We start from the raw sequence: 15976 nt of genomic DNA on the forward strand, positions 1-15976 counted from the left end.
AACCAAATTAGAACAGGTTCTATTTTCTGTGCATACATTCGCTCAAGTTGGGTGGTTACGCGGTGCATTTTGGCGTTCGTTCTCGTATTCATACATTTAGACATTAACCCGTACATGTTAATGTATCGTGCAACCAGGCCTATAGATCAAGGTGTTACCTAAGATGAACAATAATAGCCATTGTCATAAAAATCTACTTCTCCATGGCTTGTAGTAGCAGGTAAATTTTACAGAGGTATTAAAGACAATTTTATTTTTGTGCTTTGTCTGTTCTTGGTGGCATTACAGGTTGTTTCAGTTTCACCTCATATTTTATTAAGAGTCTGCGTAGGAAATTTTCAGAGTTACACGGTAATGCTTTTTTGAAATCTCTGATTTGAAGATGGGTAGGTAGAATGTCCTCTGTATGTATTACGGAAGATGAAAACTGCTGCTAACGATGGGTAAATACTCCTCTCACCTAAACCTTGGGTTAAATTCAAATAACTGATAATTTTAATTTCAATTCTATACAGTTGAACACCCAATATCAGGAATTTCGTAATCTGAAAACACCCATTATCCAACAATGTTTCCAATGCATGCATTGTGGGAAACATACGTTTTTCTGAACAATTGCAGAGGTCTTCACCTGCTGACACTGTTTTCCACTTTTGTCAAAAATAAAGCCTGTTGTATTTCCTATTATCAATGTTGCTGTAAAAAGCTAATGAAGTAGAACCCCATTTTTGCATTCTTCGATATTTTGTTGTTATATTATTTTATGACGGTTTGTTCAGTTAGTTTCAATCATGGTCCCTTTTCTCCCATTTTACCATTTTGTGCTCAGTTTAGTATTTATACCTCTTTTTAGGGTCCTTTGAAAAATGTAAAATTAGGTTTTAGGTCCATTTAAATATAAACTCATATGGTAAAAGTAATAATGAATGAAATACTGGCATTAACCAAGTAAGCACTTGACACTCCATTAAAATTAAGTCAGCAGATAAAATTAAAATATGATACACTAATGCTTTTGAGAAAGCATTTCATTGAGTCAAAAATTAATTGTTGAAAAACTTTTCTCTCCTCAGGAATGTGTTGTTGATGTCCTCGGCAAATAGCATGGAGGTAGGTGTTTTGGCCTCGGGTGGCAGTGGAACGGAGCCACTTGTTTGGGAACAGTGGACTCTCGAAGATGCTTCCAGGGCAGAATTACCCCTCTCACAATCTCGGGAAGAGATGTCTGCTGTCGGAATGGCTGTGGACACCAGCCCAACAGCTCATCTTCCCTGGGGTAACTCTATCAATATTTTTACAGTAGCAAGTAAAAAATAAGCATAAATAAAATTTTCAACTTATCTAATTTGTTGGGTATTTCCCCCCCTCTCCTTCGGCGATTGTCTCCGCCCTCTGGATTTTCCAAGGCCCGGCCAAGTCCCTTTCGGCCCCTTTCTCATGGTCTCCGCCAAGGGGACTCAACTCACACCCTTTTGGAGTGAGGATGTGCCGTTACTTGAGGGTCAGTAACCTTCATACCCAAGCATCGATGCTCTCGCCGGTGGCGTGGGTTTCAAGTCAGTGTTTTCCAAAATCCGGGAGCGTGTGGACGCGGAGTTTCAGCGTGCGCTTCCCCGCAAGTTGCGCGCGAATAAACCAAATTCTATTGAAGTTGTCTTCGCCTTTCATTTTATCATAACCCGGGGCACATGTCCCCGCGCGCACTTCTTCTGAGCCACCTTCGGGACGGATTGCGCGAGCATAATTATTCTATAGGAAGTAACTTTTTGCAGTGGCTTTACCAGCAGTTTTTTTGCAATTAATATGTACTCCTCCTGTATCAAAGGGGCTCAATTCAATTGAAAATTTATTTTTTAGTCTTCAATGATTCAATGAATGCGTGCATTGGAAGTTTGATTAAATTTATTTTCTTAATCTTTGGAAAATCACTCATTACATTGAGTGTTCATTAATTTGAAGGTGAAGAATGAAGCCTCTCAATTAACAAATCAAAGTTAGGTGACTGCTTTTATTTTGTATCAGTGCTATTTCACAGTGGAAAAAGACTGTGATAGCGTTAACTAGCAAATTTTTCAAATGAAGTATCACAAAGCAGTTATCAGTGCTCATTTCACGAGATCAAGCGTGCATGGCTCGTTGTTTTAGGATATTTATTCCATTTGCCTAACTTTGATGATAAATTCTATGTTAGTTAAAACTGTCATATGGTTTTTATAATACTCGTTTATCTTATGCATGCCAGTCATTGCTCATGCTTACAATAAACTGCAGCACAGCAAAGTGTTTGTTGTGTTGAGTCATTGAAACAGGCCAAAAGTAGTCAGTGTGTTAGTATCCTCTGTCCCAGCTTCTTCCTTAGTCTGAGTGCACTCATGATCATCGTTTATGTGTGGCTTTCCTCTCAGACAGTAAAATATTTTTGATGATGTGCTGCTAAACTAAGTGGACATTTCTACTGTCTGTGCTATGGAGCGAATATCTTTCAGAAACAAATTTGCCTCTAATGGCCATTTGGACCAAGGATCATTCAGTGAATGGTTTTCCTTTTCTATGTTTGAATGATTATTATATTAAAGTTGCACATTTTCTGATAGCCAGTCATATAAACTTGTCTTCAATTGTTATTAATTTATAATGATAGTCAAATTAATGGCACAAAAACATTGAAATCATGTAAACTATGAAGTTTAGCGTGGGCATTACATAAAAACATTCAACTGTTTTTTGTTTCCGAAAAGAAGTGTATAAGCAAATTTCATTAACATGGATGTCGGAATTTTAGGTCCTGTGACCTGCATAATTACGAAGATGTAAATTACTAATAGATGGAACTGGAGACTGGAGATGTAAATGACTATTGGTGATTTTTCTTTTTCTCCTTGGTCATAGCTGTATACAGTGGAAGCCCCTTATAACAAGTACGGGATATAGCGACAAGCTCGAATTAGCGACAGCTACCTAAGGAACCATTTTAAACCCTATGATTTAAATGTAAAATAAATTTGTGTAAGCGATAATGGCTCGATTCCTCTCCTGCACCATTTGTAATTATGACAGGTTGACTTTTTGACCATGTGCCGCATCTCTGGCATTCAATGATATTAAAATTAACGAGCGTTTTTTCAACCACTAGGCCAAGGAGTAATTAAGGTTTTCAAACACAATTGTAAATCATGCAAAGGTGAATATTTTATTTAATTCATGCTGTCAGATAGCCTGTAATATTATGAATGTAGTCTGGAAATTTGTGGGTACATATCTCAGTTCAATGCTTAGATTCTGTATTTTGTAGAAATAGCATGTGCTAATAGTATGCGAGTTGTATCATATTTAAAGGTGAGACAACAGCCTGTACAGGCGGTCCCCGACTTTCGTACACAATGCGTTCCCGAAAACTTGTACGAAAGTCGAATGTACAAAAGTCGAACCATTGACTTCCATACTAATTAGGGGTTACGTTCCAAAAGAGCGGAATATACGTACTAAAACTTTTTTTTTCACGGAATTCATTTCAATTGACTTAATTTTAATAATATGTTAATAAAACTCCTCAAATCATCTTATTTCTTTCGAAAATAGGCAGAAAGTGCAAATAAAAGTTTAAAAAACAAGAACTCCGTTGGCTATCGAGTAAAACTTCCTCTTGGCGTCTAAGTTGACATTCCACTTATTACGTCCACTATAAATAAAAGGACATATCAAGAAGCATAACAAAATGTATTTGTTGAACCCGCACTCTGGATACCTTTTAATTTTTACACCAAAATTCGATATTTGGCAGGTGACATTCGTGATCGCGTATATTCCGCATGTTATTCAAAAAAGACAAAAGACAAACGGAATTCGGATGATATTTCGTGCAATATCGTTGCTGAAGGTTTACATGAATTAAACTGCACTCAAACTAAAAAACACAATTAGAAAGGTCTTACTAGTTTTATTTTATAAGCTATTCGATGATGTCTAGTCAACTTCTTTTGAAAAATATCTTCAATGAAGGCTTTCTTCTTCTCTTGATAAAGGAGCCTATAGCAGGCAGTCTCTCTCCCAAATAAATCACCTAGATTAGAGTCAATTACCAACAATTCCCTTGATTATATATGTTCGTATTGTTCGTATATACTGCCGATACTGACATTTGAAACAATTGAATGTTGGGATGCGCAATAAACATCGCGGGAATTTTAAAAAAATTACAGACCAACGTCCGAAAGTCCGAATTTAGCGTACGAAAGTCGAGTAAAAGGTGTCAATTTTGAATGTACGAAAGTGCGAATTGTACGAAAGTCGAGTGTACGAAAGTCGAGGACCGCCTGTATTTGTTTTGTTTTTTCTGCAGGTGAAAACCAGTCAATTCCTCCGGCCCCAGTCCTGCTTATCCTCTCAAATCATGGTCTTCTGTGCTCTTTCAACATCATCAACCTCAGAGCAGGTGCAGCTCAGGATCTCTGCTCTCCCCCAGAAGTCGTGCCTGGAATCCAAGACGTTTTGATTCCTACAGGACCGGCTTCATCAGCAACACTTGCACTCCCCACTTCCCTTCCATCCTTTGATCCCACTTCCCAGAATAAATCGGTCGCATTCCCTACAGCATCAGCTGCATTCAGTCAGGGGGCTCTGCCTTCCTTCGGCTCAGCTGCATCTACTGTACCGAGCTTTACACCCGTTTCCTCCTCCCCTACACCATCGTCATTGTTTGGTGGTCAGGCTGGGAAAGCAGAAGTGGGGAAGGGTTGGCTCTCTGGTGGCTCAGCAACCAGTTCTTTTGGGTAAGTCTCAATGGTGCTTATCGATGGCTTAGTTCTGATAACACGTATCTCAAATTCAGACAGTTTGAGACAGGTATCTTAAACAAAGTGTCATAACATTAAAAAATAAAATAAAAGCAAATAGCAACTCTTCATTTGCAAATGGATGCTTCTTTTACAGTTTTATGAACTTTTAGTTTTTAATTTCAGTGTGCAAGTAAAAGAAATAAATCTTTTTTTTGCTCTCCTTAAAAGTTGTTATTTTTGAGATACGTGTTGTTAGAACCTAGCCATCATTATACTCTTTCAGTGTTTCTAGAGTTAAATCTTTTCTTTGCTTGACCCCATCATGATTATTAATCGCACCATATTTTTTTCCAATTGACACAATTTTTGAATTCGTCCTTTAGGCTCTTCACCCTTGTCGTCCCTTCCGGCTCCTTTCTTCACTGAACCCTCTTGTTTACAAATGACGTGGGCATTTTGCTTACTTACCTCGCAATCTTGCACCCTACTCTGGACCATTCTGCCTGTGTTCGGGCAACCCAAGGCGGCTGGACTAGGTTTATCAACTTACAAACAAGGTTTCGGAAGGCATTTAGTTTGTATATCGATGACTTACAGTATTTGGGAAGATATGGACCCTCGATTACACTATGCCACATTCTTCGATTGAGAAAATGAAAAGCATTTTCTTGTTTTAATATATTTGCGCGAAATTTAATCACGTGTAGTATCACGTGTATTACGGTTTTTTTTCGTCGATTCCTAAAAGAAATGTACGTACGAACTTCATTATTATGAAACTCCAGTTTTTCAGTTCTGTGAACTTTGTAATAACGAGAGTCTACTGTATGTTAAAATTATTATTTTATATTATATGAAAATTATTGTACATGAAACAAAAAGACACGATATGTAACAGAATGAAATAATTATAGTATACCAATTACAATGAGGTCATTCCATGTCAACTCAACTCATTTTTTGCTGGCCCCACCCTCACCATCTCAGATTTTAATTTTTTTACCTGTTTGTACATACTTAGTTTATTTATGTAACCTTTGTTAAGAAAATTGTCTCTTGTTAGTTACCTTGCATTAGTCTTAAGGCCGCTTTACACGGTGAAAGATCATTCGAAAGATCTTTCGAAAGATCATTCGAATGATCCATCATTCACCGTGTATAACGGAAATTTCCTGGAAATTTCCAGCGTGAATGATCATTCGAATGAAATTTCAGGCCTGTTCTAATTTGCTTGAATGATTTCCGTGAATGATATGAGCGCACGGCGTCCATCTTGCCATTGGCATCCACCTCGGAATTTTAATATGTTATATAAAAACTTTGGAAGCATAATAACCCACGAAATAGCTCAAATAATTAATGTGTACTTTGAGAGAACATAAATTCACAAACATCAACTGTCTAAAGTCAGTAATTTGGAAATAACATTCAGGATATTTAATGAATAAAAACGTCGTTTTTCTCCTCGATTGCGTCTATATTTTGTTTAATTTACAATTAATAAACTATAGTTCATGATTTGAGCGCTAAAGTTTCGGTTGAGAGTCCCAATTAATCACACAATATCTGTTTATTCGGTGAATACATTCCAGCCAACACGAGCCGCTACGTTATCTTGGCACGCCAATGGGATCACAATATTGCCTACCTCTAATCATTCAAGGAACTCACCCGAAAGAAATTTCGAGCATGTCCTAATTTGCTTGAATGATTCCGTGAATGATATGAGCGCATGGCGTCCATCTTGCCATTAGCACCACCTCGGAATTTTAAGATCATATATATAAACTTTGGAAGCATAGTAACTCATGCGATAGCTTAAATCATTACTATTTACTTTGAAAGAAAGTAAATTCACAAATCATTCCTCAAAATATAGTATTTTGGAAAAACATTCTGGATTTTTAAAGTTCAAAATCGTCGTTTTTCTCCTCGATTGCGTCTATATTTTGTTTGATTTACAATTATCAAACTGTATTTAATGATTTGAATGCTAAAGTTTGGGGTGAGACTCCCAATTAATGACAAAATATCTGTTTATTCGGTGAACACATTCCAGCCAAAACGAGCCGTGACATCACATTGGCCCACCTACTGTCTGTAAAAAAAAGCAAGATACTCGAGTTTGAGGAGCTCTAGCGTCTAAATGAAGCAATCGATTTCAATGCAATAAAAAGCATACGAAAGAGAAATTAGTTCTACGTTATATCATGTACTTTAAAAATTCTTCGGCTCAATAGTATTTCCTGTACTTAATTTTTTCTCGAAAAAGTACCTACCCGTTTTTTGCGCGTAAAATCAAGATGCCTAACTTTGAGCGCTTGGCATTCCCGTAGTTTTTGTTCCTATAACTTGCAATTTTGATATAAAGAAGGCACATCTATTACTAGCAGTTTGTCGAAAACAAATTGTTTATACTACAAAAATTAACGGAGTTGTTGTAAACAACGCAAACCTCTGCTAACTTCGAAACAAGTGAGTCAATTGAAAATTGATTGGTACTTTTGTCTTCCGTAGAATGTCAGTAATGCAAGCACATATGAAATGTATATTAAATATCAATAATAACGTCAATATCACTTATTATTTATCTAGATGTTTCTATGCGCGTACCGGCAGCTCCGTCGTGGGAGGGGGAGGCGAAAAGAGGCGCGTGGTTGCCACCGACTCACAATCAGCAGAGGGCGCGCTTCCTTTAAATGACCGACTCGCACGATGAAAGTATCGTTGTTGCACCCTTCAGGTAAACTTAAGTTCAGGTTGGGCTAAGCTTTCATCAAAATGCTTTTCTACGACGTAAACTCTAAGCCACAATAGCGTATATTTTATCGGATGGTAAAAATTCATAATCCTTCTGTTTAGCCGCGACTCTTTTCACTGATATCAAGCTGATACCAAGACAATCAGACACTGTTTGATACACAGGATATCTTTTGTCCATACTTTTTTTCTGCTTCGCAGCGAAAAAAGCAAATTGCACTCAATACCATTTGGACTTCCGTCTCCGAAAAACCCGTTCTTGGACGCTTGATTCACCGAGGGAATCTGCACTAACAATAGTCGAATCATCCCTAAAGGTAAACATTTTAAAGCAACCAGCGAATGATTCATTAACTGCTAGGGTACTGTGAGTCACGATGCGCTATGTGGCAACTGCGCACGACTTCGAGAGACTTTCTCTTTTCTGTTGCTTTGTTTAGCCCATCCCCGTCAGGCAGGGAGAAGGCGACAACAAGAGCTAAAAACAAAAATAAATATAAAAAGATATTGAATATACTGCTTACATTTAACGTTTATGATCTACGTATATACATTACGAACATTCTACGGAAGACAACAGTACCAATCAATTTTCAATTGACTCACTGGTTTCGAAGTTAGCAGAGGTTTGCGTTGTTTACAACACCTCCGTTACTTTTTGTAGTATAAACAATTTGTTTTCGGCAAACTGCTAGTAATAGATGTGCCTTCTTTATATCAAAATTGCAAGTTATAGGAACAAAAACTACGGGAATGCCAAGCGCTCAAAGTTAGGCATCTTGATTTTACGCGCAAAAAACGGGTACTTTTTCGAGAAAAAATTAAGTACAGGAAATACTATTGAGCCGAAGAATTTTTAAAGTACATGATATAACGTAGAACTAAATTCTCTTTCGTATGCTTTTTATTGCATTGAAATCGATTGCTTCATTTAGACGCTAGAGCTCCTCAAACTCGAGTATCTTGCTTTTTTTTACAGACAGTAGGAAGTCACATTCTCACGGGGTTGCCTATAATTCAAGGGGCAAACCCTATAAGTTAGCCCATGAATATCACAGTCCACTTTCTTCCCCTGATTCGATAGCAAGCAATGAGATGACACTGAGCCAACTTCATTGTAGAAAGTATGAGGATGCTTAAGCGCACTCTTTCGAAAATAGAACAGGTCGCTTCCTTTTTTCTCTTCACGTTACCTTTCTTCTCTCGCACAGGAATGACCTTTGTTCGACTACATTGTAAAGGCTGTGTACACGAAGGGACCCCAAACATAAAAACTCATGGTCGACCGGCCTTCAACCTTGAGGAGCTTTTGCTTTATGCTTATTACGTTCTTTTTTATGGGAGCTGGACGCTGCGGCGTCAATACGGGACTGAGATAGGATTTTTCTGAACGAGTGACAATGTGCAGTTTTTCCCCAAATTATATTTTCACTAACTTTATAATTTAATGAATCTGGAGGGATAAGACCTCGGGCAGCCATTTGAAGAGTTAGTTCCTTTATGATCATGTTACAGAGCACACTATCTTGAAGCATAATCATCTTTGCTCAGCAGCAAAAACAACCAATTATGTACTTCGTTACGGGATTACAAAACGCACGATTTATTAAAGTGGTTTTCCGCTGTCAATACGTACCGTTCTAATTCCTCTCATTACTTAGTGCGTCATACCCCACCGAAAGTCAAAGCAATACCAAAGTATATTGAAGCGCACATGTAAACAAAGCATTCTATCGTCTGCGAGGTCCAAAACAAATCATGTGGTGAGAAACGGTCGGAAATATCGTTAGAATCGAAATACACTATCGATAGTCGCACCAGTGCGCATCGTTTCTGCGCAGAACTTTCACCGAAATCTTTCACCGTGTATAGCGGTACCGGCGAATGAATTTCTTGCGAATGATCATTCGAATGATCTTTCGAAAGATCTTTCGAAAGATCTTTCGAATGATCTTTCACTGTGTAAAGCGGCCTTTACATTTTTAAATGGTTGAAATTGAAGTTTGCTCAAAGAGCTGCAGGCTCTGGATAGTAGGCGATATGGAATATTAGGATATCCCTGTTTTTTTATGAGAGTTTACTTTATTGATTGGGAGAATAGCTATTAGTTTTGTTGCAAATATTTTCAAGGAATTTTTCCATGCTTTATGTGTTTTGTTATTGCAGATTCGGAGCTCTTGGAAATTCTCTAGCTCCTTCAGCCAGTGTGCCCTCAATGTCACCATCCCCTGCGCAGCCATTCACATTCAGTGTCTCCTCTGCAACCACTTTCCCTGCTGCCACAGCTTCTGCAGCAGCAAATCCTCAGTTGAATTTCTCCACGCCACCACCAGATGTACCGCAACCAGCTCAGCAGGTTCCCAGTATCAAGCCTGCTCAACCTTCTGCTGCTCCTCAGCTGTCTGCCCAACTTCCTGCCTCTGTCCAGCAGCTTCAGCCAAATAAGCCCATGCCTTTCCAGGTGGCCCCTCCTCCCGTTGCCAGTGGGCCATCAAAGGCTGCGGTGGAGAGGAGCAAGTCTGCCGTCAGCCTGTCAGGGGATGTGGTAGGTTCATATAGACGTGATCTTTGCTATCTGGAAATCCCTCTTTTAACTAAAGGCTTCTTTAACTAAAGGCTTTGCCTTGACATTTCTACCAAATGGTCCTGTTTTCTGGATATCTTCAACTGCCAATGATTTATCTATAGACTTTACCTGTAACTTAATCTTGAAATTTTTACCTCAGTGTTTTCTCGGAGGTAAAATTTTTTCATCAGAGGTTTTTGGTAAATGTTGACAAATGTTGACACTATAAACCCTGAAGATTTCATGATTATTGAATGTTTCATTCTCATATTATGTCATGAAAAAGATATACTAATTAACTGCTTATGCATCCTCTTGATGCTGCGGGAAAACTTTTTTTGTATAATTGAAATGTGTTCTAACATGTAATGCCTTTTCTTGATTCTATGCCTATCGCGGATCATGGTGATTAAAAGAGAGTGACATACGGGTGTATGCCACGTGTCGTAATGGAGATTGCCCCGACGTTTCGCGACCGACTGCTGGTCACTTCTTCAAGGGAATGATGCTGGGATTTGTTTTTTTCTTGCCTTTTTTATATTTCAGGTGGGAGGGGTAGGCGGAGGGTGTGAGGAGTGAGGACTAGAGGGGGAAGATAACGAAATTTTGCTGTATAGTTGTTCTACCAACTATAACAGAGATACCGGATTAAGAATCAGCAGTACTTGGAACCCAGTCATCCGCAACATTTCGTTACCTTCCCCCTCCAGTCCCCACTCCTCACACTCTCTGCACAACCCTCACACCTGAAATAAAAAAGGCAGCAAAAACCAAATCCCAGCATCGTTCCCTTGAAGAAGTGACCAGCAGTCGGTCGCGAAACATCGGGGCATTCTCCATTATGACACACGGCATACACCCATATGTCACTCTTTTTTAACCATGTAATGCCTGTTTATATTTGAATTCGTTCAAAATATCCTTTGCACTAGATGCTCACTCCCTAACAAAAGTCAATGCCTAATTTACTGATGTAATTTTCTAGGCACAGGCTGCAGCTCAACCTCCTTTGGCTCCAGCACCATTGCCTTCTCCATCTGTACCCACTGTACCTGATGCAGCTATCTTCAAAGCCATTGCAAGAGAGACAGCTCTGTTCACGATGGAACTGTTGCAGCTAAAGCAGCGTCATCAGAAGTTTAATGTCATGGTTAGTCTAAAATATCATAAGATATTTTGTATTTTTTCTTAATACGGTAAACTCTTGGTTATATGAAGTCAGCAGAACCGGAAAATGGACACTTTGTAAGATCCAGTTTCGTAATTTCAAACCTTTTGAAAAAGTCACAAAAAAATGTTTGCTTTTGTTTCCACCACCCTTTTTCTGTCTTTATTGGCCTTGTTTAACGCTTTCGGTGGCTATTTAAGATGGAATTTAAAAAAAATGCTCATTCTTATTTATTTTGCGCTGTGAAAGATTGTTAAAAAATCATAGGACCCTAAACTTCTCATTGTTAAAAGTTGAATATCAATGATCTTAGCGCTAAAGAAATTCCTGTCATTTTAGAAAATCCAATCAAATAGCATCTTGAAAATTTTTATGGATGAATTTAATCTGAGAATTTTGTGGTTAATAGTGAATAGTAACTATTATCTTCGCATGAGATAGATATTTGTTTCCAACACCTATGAAATTTTAACAGCAGCCCGTCTATGCGCCATTTGTGACGCCCTCTATCGCTCATTGACAAGAAAAAAAAGAGGGTCATAGCCTATTTCCGAAATAACCTTCGTAGTATAACTAATAACTTCAGGCTTTACTTTGTGAAACCTTTCCGTACTGGAAGTAAGGAAATAAAACTTTGTAAGGTTCACTGTTATTTAATTATGGGCACTACCCGGGTTTCGTAACTTGGTTACATCCACCGCCGCCACCTTCTTTAGCTCTCGTCTCCTCACCCACTTTAACCCCGCCCTCCCCTGGCTGGTCAGATCCTCACAGGAAAAACCCTCGTCCCAAATCAAGGCTGCCCCTTTCCCCCTTACCCCCCCCCCCCCCTCTCACTATTCCATTCCGTGTTTAACCCTCACCCCCGCCCTTTCAACCAGTCCTTTTCCTTTCCGATAGATGTCCTCACTGTCACTTGTGTACTTTGTGTATAAATGTATGATGCATGCAAGATCAGTCACCTGACGATGTAACCAAGTTACGAAACCCGGGTTGTGCCCATAATTAAATAACAGTGAACCTTACAAAGTTTTATAACCTTTGTAGGTTAATATTTGTTGTTCCTTCCGTATTGTCAGGTGAATGTACGATCTTTTTAATTACAGTACACTCCCGATTACTCCAGGCTAATGATGGGGAGAAGCTGCGGAATAATCGAAAAACACGGATAATCCAAACGTTCACTCAAATGTCATGTAATGTTCATGATTTACGTAAAACAAACAATCTATTATTATCTATGCAGTTATTCTTTTATATAACCCTTTTACTGCCACCTGGCAGACATATCGGCCCTCGCTTGTTGAGCGAAAACTTCCAGGGGCCGATTTATTGGTCCGACTTATTTGACTTTTTTTTGTGATTGTGGCCTTTTCAAAGGGTGTAATTTAGGTAAATCCCCATAATTTATCTATGGTTACAAGACGTAAATATATCTTTAGTCTTTGGAAAAAATATAGATGAATTAAATAAAATAAAGTAGCTGGAAATTTTTAAAATATGAAATGTTGCAAATTCCGAAAAATAGTCTTGGCAGTCTTCGCATATCCCACCTGAAATGGGCTGGCAGTAAAAGGGTTAAAGAGTGCTTCCCAAACTAATTGAGAGCTTTCTTTGCCAGTTTGTGATCTTTTTAACGGCGATAACGTGGTTGTACTCTTGTTATTAATGCTCCATGTAAGGCCTGTTTTCGAAAACCACACATCCGTGGCTGCGTCATCATGGATATAGGAAATTGGTTTGCGCGAATGCTTGAAAACTGCTGCTCGACGTCGGAAACTACATTGTCAAGTACCACGCCACGTAGTCGAGTCTTGCACAAGTTGCCCAGGTGGCAACTGCTGCGCAACGTGTATCCGTGATCAAGGAGCACGGTCTCGCACTGCGAGGCTTGGCTCAGTTGGTATTATAGGTCAATCAATGGAAAATTAAAATTGTTCATGCTACTGCTTTAAAAAAATCTGGGATCCATTGCATGTTAATGATATTTACTTGAATATTTCATGACAATGTACAATTGGATTTCCCTCTCTAAAAAAGATTGATACGAAGTATCCTCTGGCATGAGGGGCTGCTGATAAGGGAAAAATCTCATTAGAATTAATGAAAATTTGACATGAACCATCAGTATGTCTGAGTAATATGTATTTTATTTAAGTTCAATCAGTTTTGCATTAATTATTGTTAGCTTAGCTGAAACTGAAGTGTGTCTCTTCTTATTTCCATTTCAGATAGGTACAGCTGATGAGAAGAAGAATCTTAGAGTGAAGGTTGAAGCACTGGAGAACTTCCTTGGTGAGCTCAGTGATGCTACACATGGGAATACGAGGGTGGAGATATATGCATTGAGGACTTTACTCATGGAAGCATTTGCATGGGTTGAAGAAGCAAGATCAAGACATTTGTACTCAAAAAACCCTCGGTATGTTTCATTTAAACCCATTCTTCAACTTAAGGCTCGATGGCGATATTTGGTGGAACTTGGTGACAGGAAACGTAATCAAAGATACACTGAGTTGTATGTTCTACAAAAGTTAACTTGACCAAAGTTTCGACATGTACACCTTTGTAAATGACATTGTGTACATATCGAAACCTGGGTCAGTCGACTTTTGTGGAGCATGCAACTCAGTGTATCTGTCACTATGTTTCCTTAAACCCATTCTGTTGAAACACTGCATAAACTAGTTACCTTTTGCAGTAATTCCTCTACTTGTGAACATGTGACTTCCAAACTTTCAGAGATATGAACATGAAAAAAATAAAAGTATGCCTGAAATTTCAAAATTGGCCTTTGAGTTCAGCTGATGTAACGAGGTGTGGCGTAGAGCAACTAGCTTTTTGGATAAAGTCTAAACGAAATATCAATTAAACTGAGGTGAAGTCAGGAAGTGTTCAGAATTTGGTGCATTTTTCCTTCCCAAGGCAGCAAAATTAATTCCGCTACAGTGGCATCACACGGGCAACAAGATCAGTTCGTCACCATCGTGAGTCAATGCAAAATTATAATGCACTGTTGCATTCTGCAGGATAACTACACTTTTCGATGCCTTACTTAGGATTTTCAACTTACTAATCTTGTTTGTACATTGAGGAATTACTGTATTCACAAGGAGACATCCACATCTACATAATACCCCACCTCTTGGATGTTTTTATGTGTTTCACGTATAGTTTCAGAAAATAACATCTGCATCCAGATCCCGAACATCACTTTGGTGATGTCTCCTGGTCAGTCATCGCAGGCACCGGAGCATAATTTATTTCTTCAGTGGAAATGAAAAGGCCTCAATGACACTGTAACTTCTTAAGTTCCTGAAGATGATTCAATTTCATCAAAACTTGAGTCAGGATTGAAGCCGATGATGGAAGGGAATTTGGAGACTCAATTTGACTCCATCAAGTGCTTAGGGGAGACCCTCCTTTTCTTTTGGGCACATTTCCTTACTAGCCCCCAGAGGTTCACAAAGAATAGGAAGGCCTCCACCCATCTAAGATGTAACCTCTCCAAATTCTCTTTGCTCTAATTGTTTTTAAATGTTGGTACATCACAAATTGTGTCTTTTAACCTGGATCCGCCCAAAATATTTTTTTGAGATTAATAATTCATATTCTAGGGGAATGGTAATGGTCTCATTTTTACTACATTCTGAAAATATTATGTTGATCGGTTGTGTAGTTTCCGAGATACAGGCTGTGACATAAATGTCACATTGGGCGGATCTGTTGTCTTTTGGTGCAAAGTAATATTTCCCCAGAAAAAGCAAATATTTTTCACATTTGAGCTGCACTGTTCATTTAAATGATAAAAAATACTGTAAAAACATATTTTTAATTACGTACACTATTTTCAAGCTTTTGTTTAAATTTAAAGTAAATTGTTTAAAAATTTAGCAATAATTTTCAGAATTCCATTGCCCGCGATTCATAAATTTTTCGATGTTAATTGTAATGTTTTTAGATTTTAGATAGTTTTTAGATAGACAAATTTTCTGGATTTTTTCTATGTTATTTCACAAATGTAGGGTATATTTTAATTTATAATGTTTATATTATAAACTTGTCAAATACACGTCAAGAAAAATTATTTTAAATTTATGTAAAGTTTTCGACAGGAGTGTTATGAAATTACAGAACCTTGAATTGACACAATCAATGGATTTGTTGAAGATACATTTAAATAATATTTTTACATGTCTAATAAGTAAAACAGTTGAAAATGCATTTCTCAAATTTGGAAAATACATAGAATAAATATACATGTTTGAAAAATATTCTCACAACACATAAGAGTGTAATACAGTATAAAATTGAATGAAATTTGAATCAATTTGTTTCAAATAAACTAAAGATTGATTTAGAGGTCAATGCCTGCGTATATGTACCATTTTGAGTGGTAAGTCGTAAAGCAATATTTGTTCTTATTACATGCATCGCATGCAGTGCATTTGACGGAAGCGCAATGTTCTCCAGCACGGCGACGCCATCTTTTGTTATAGTAAAACAGAGACTAATTGATCATTAGCATCGTAACATATTTCACTGTCTGCCTCTGTTGAAAATGAAGTAGTACGGCGGCTATACTTGGCTTTTCATCGATGTATGGTCAGTTATGTTTGCACTATTACACGCCTAATTGTGACATGCAAGGACCAGATTTTGCTTGTGAACAGCTTCAAATCGTGAACAGCTACATCCAAAAGCCAA

At 38.1% G+C, this 15976-nt stretch overlaps 1 protein-coding gene across 3 annotated transcripts in view; it reads left to right on the top strand.

Annotated features, from left to right (window-relative positions):
• LOC124165115 (nuclear pore complex protein Nup214) overlaps positions 1-15976 on the top strand; it is a 41799-nt gene that overhangs the window by 10794 nt on the left and 15029 nt on the right. For all 3 annotated transcript variants that reach the window (XM_046542412.1, XM_046542414.1, XM_046542413.1), the window contains exons 7-11: positions 1074-1276; positions 4340-4769; positions 9702-10080; positions 11087-11251; positions 13501-13691. In XM_046542412.1, the coding sequence (XP_046398368.1) occupies positions 1074-1276; positions 4340-4769; positions 9702-10080; positions 11087-11251; positions 13501-13691 (1368 nt within the window). The remainder of the gene's footprint in view (positions 1-1073; positions 1277-4339; positions 4770-9701; positions 10081-11086; positions 11252-13500; positions 13692-15976) is intronic.

Source organism: Ischnura elegans, chromosome 9 (assembly GCF_921293095.1).
Source record: "Ischnura elegans chromosome 9, ioIscEleg1.1, whole genome shotgun sequence".
NCBI lineage: Eukaryota > Metazoa > Arthropoda > Insecta > Odonata > Coenagrionidae > Ischnura > Ischnura elegans.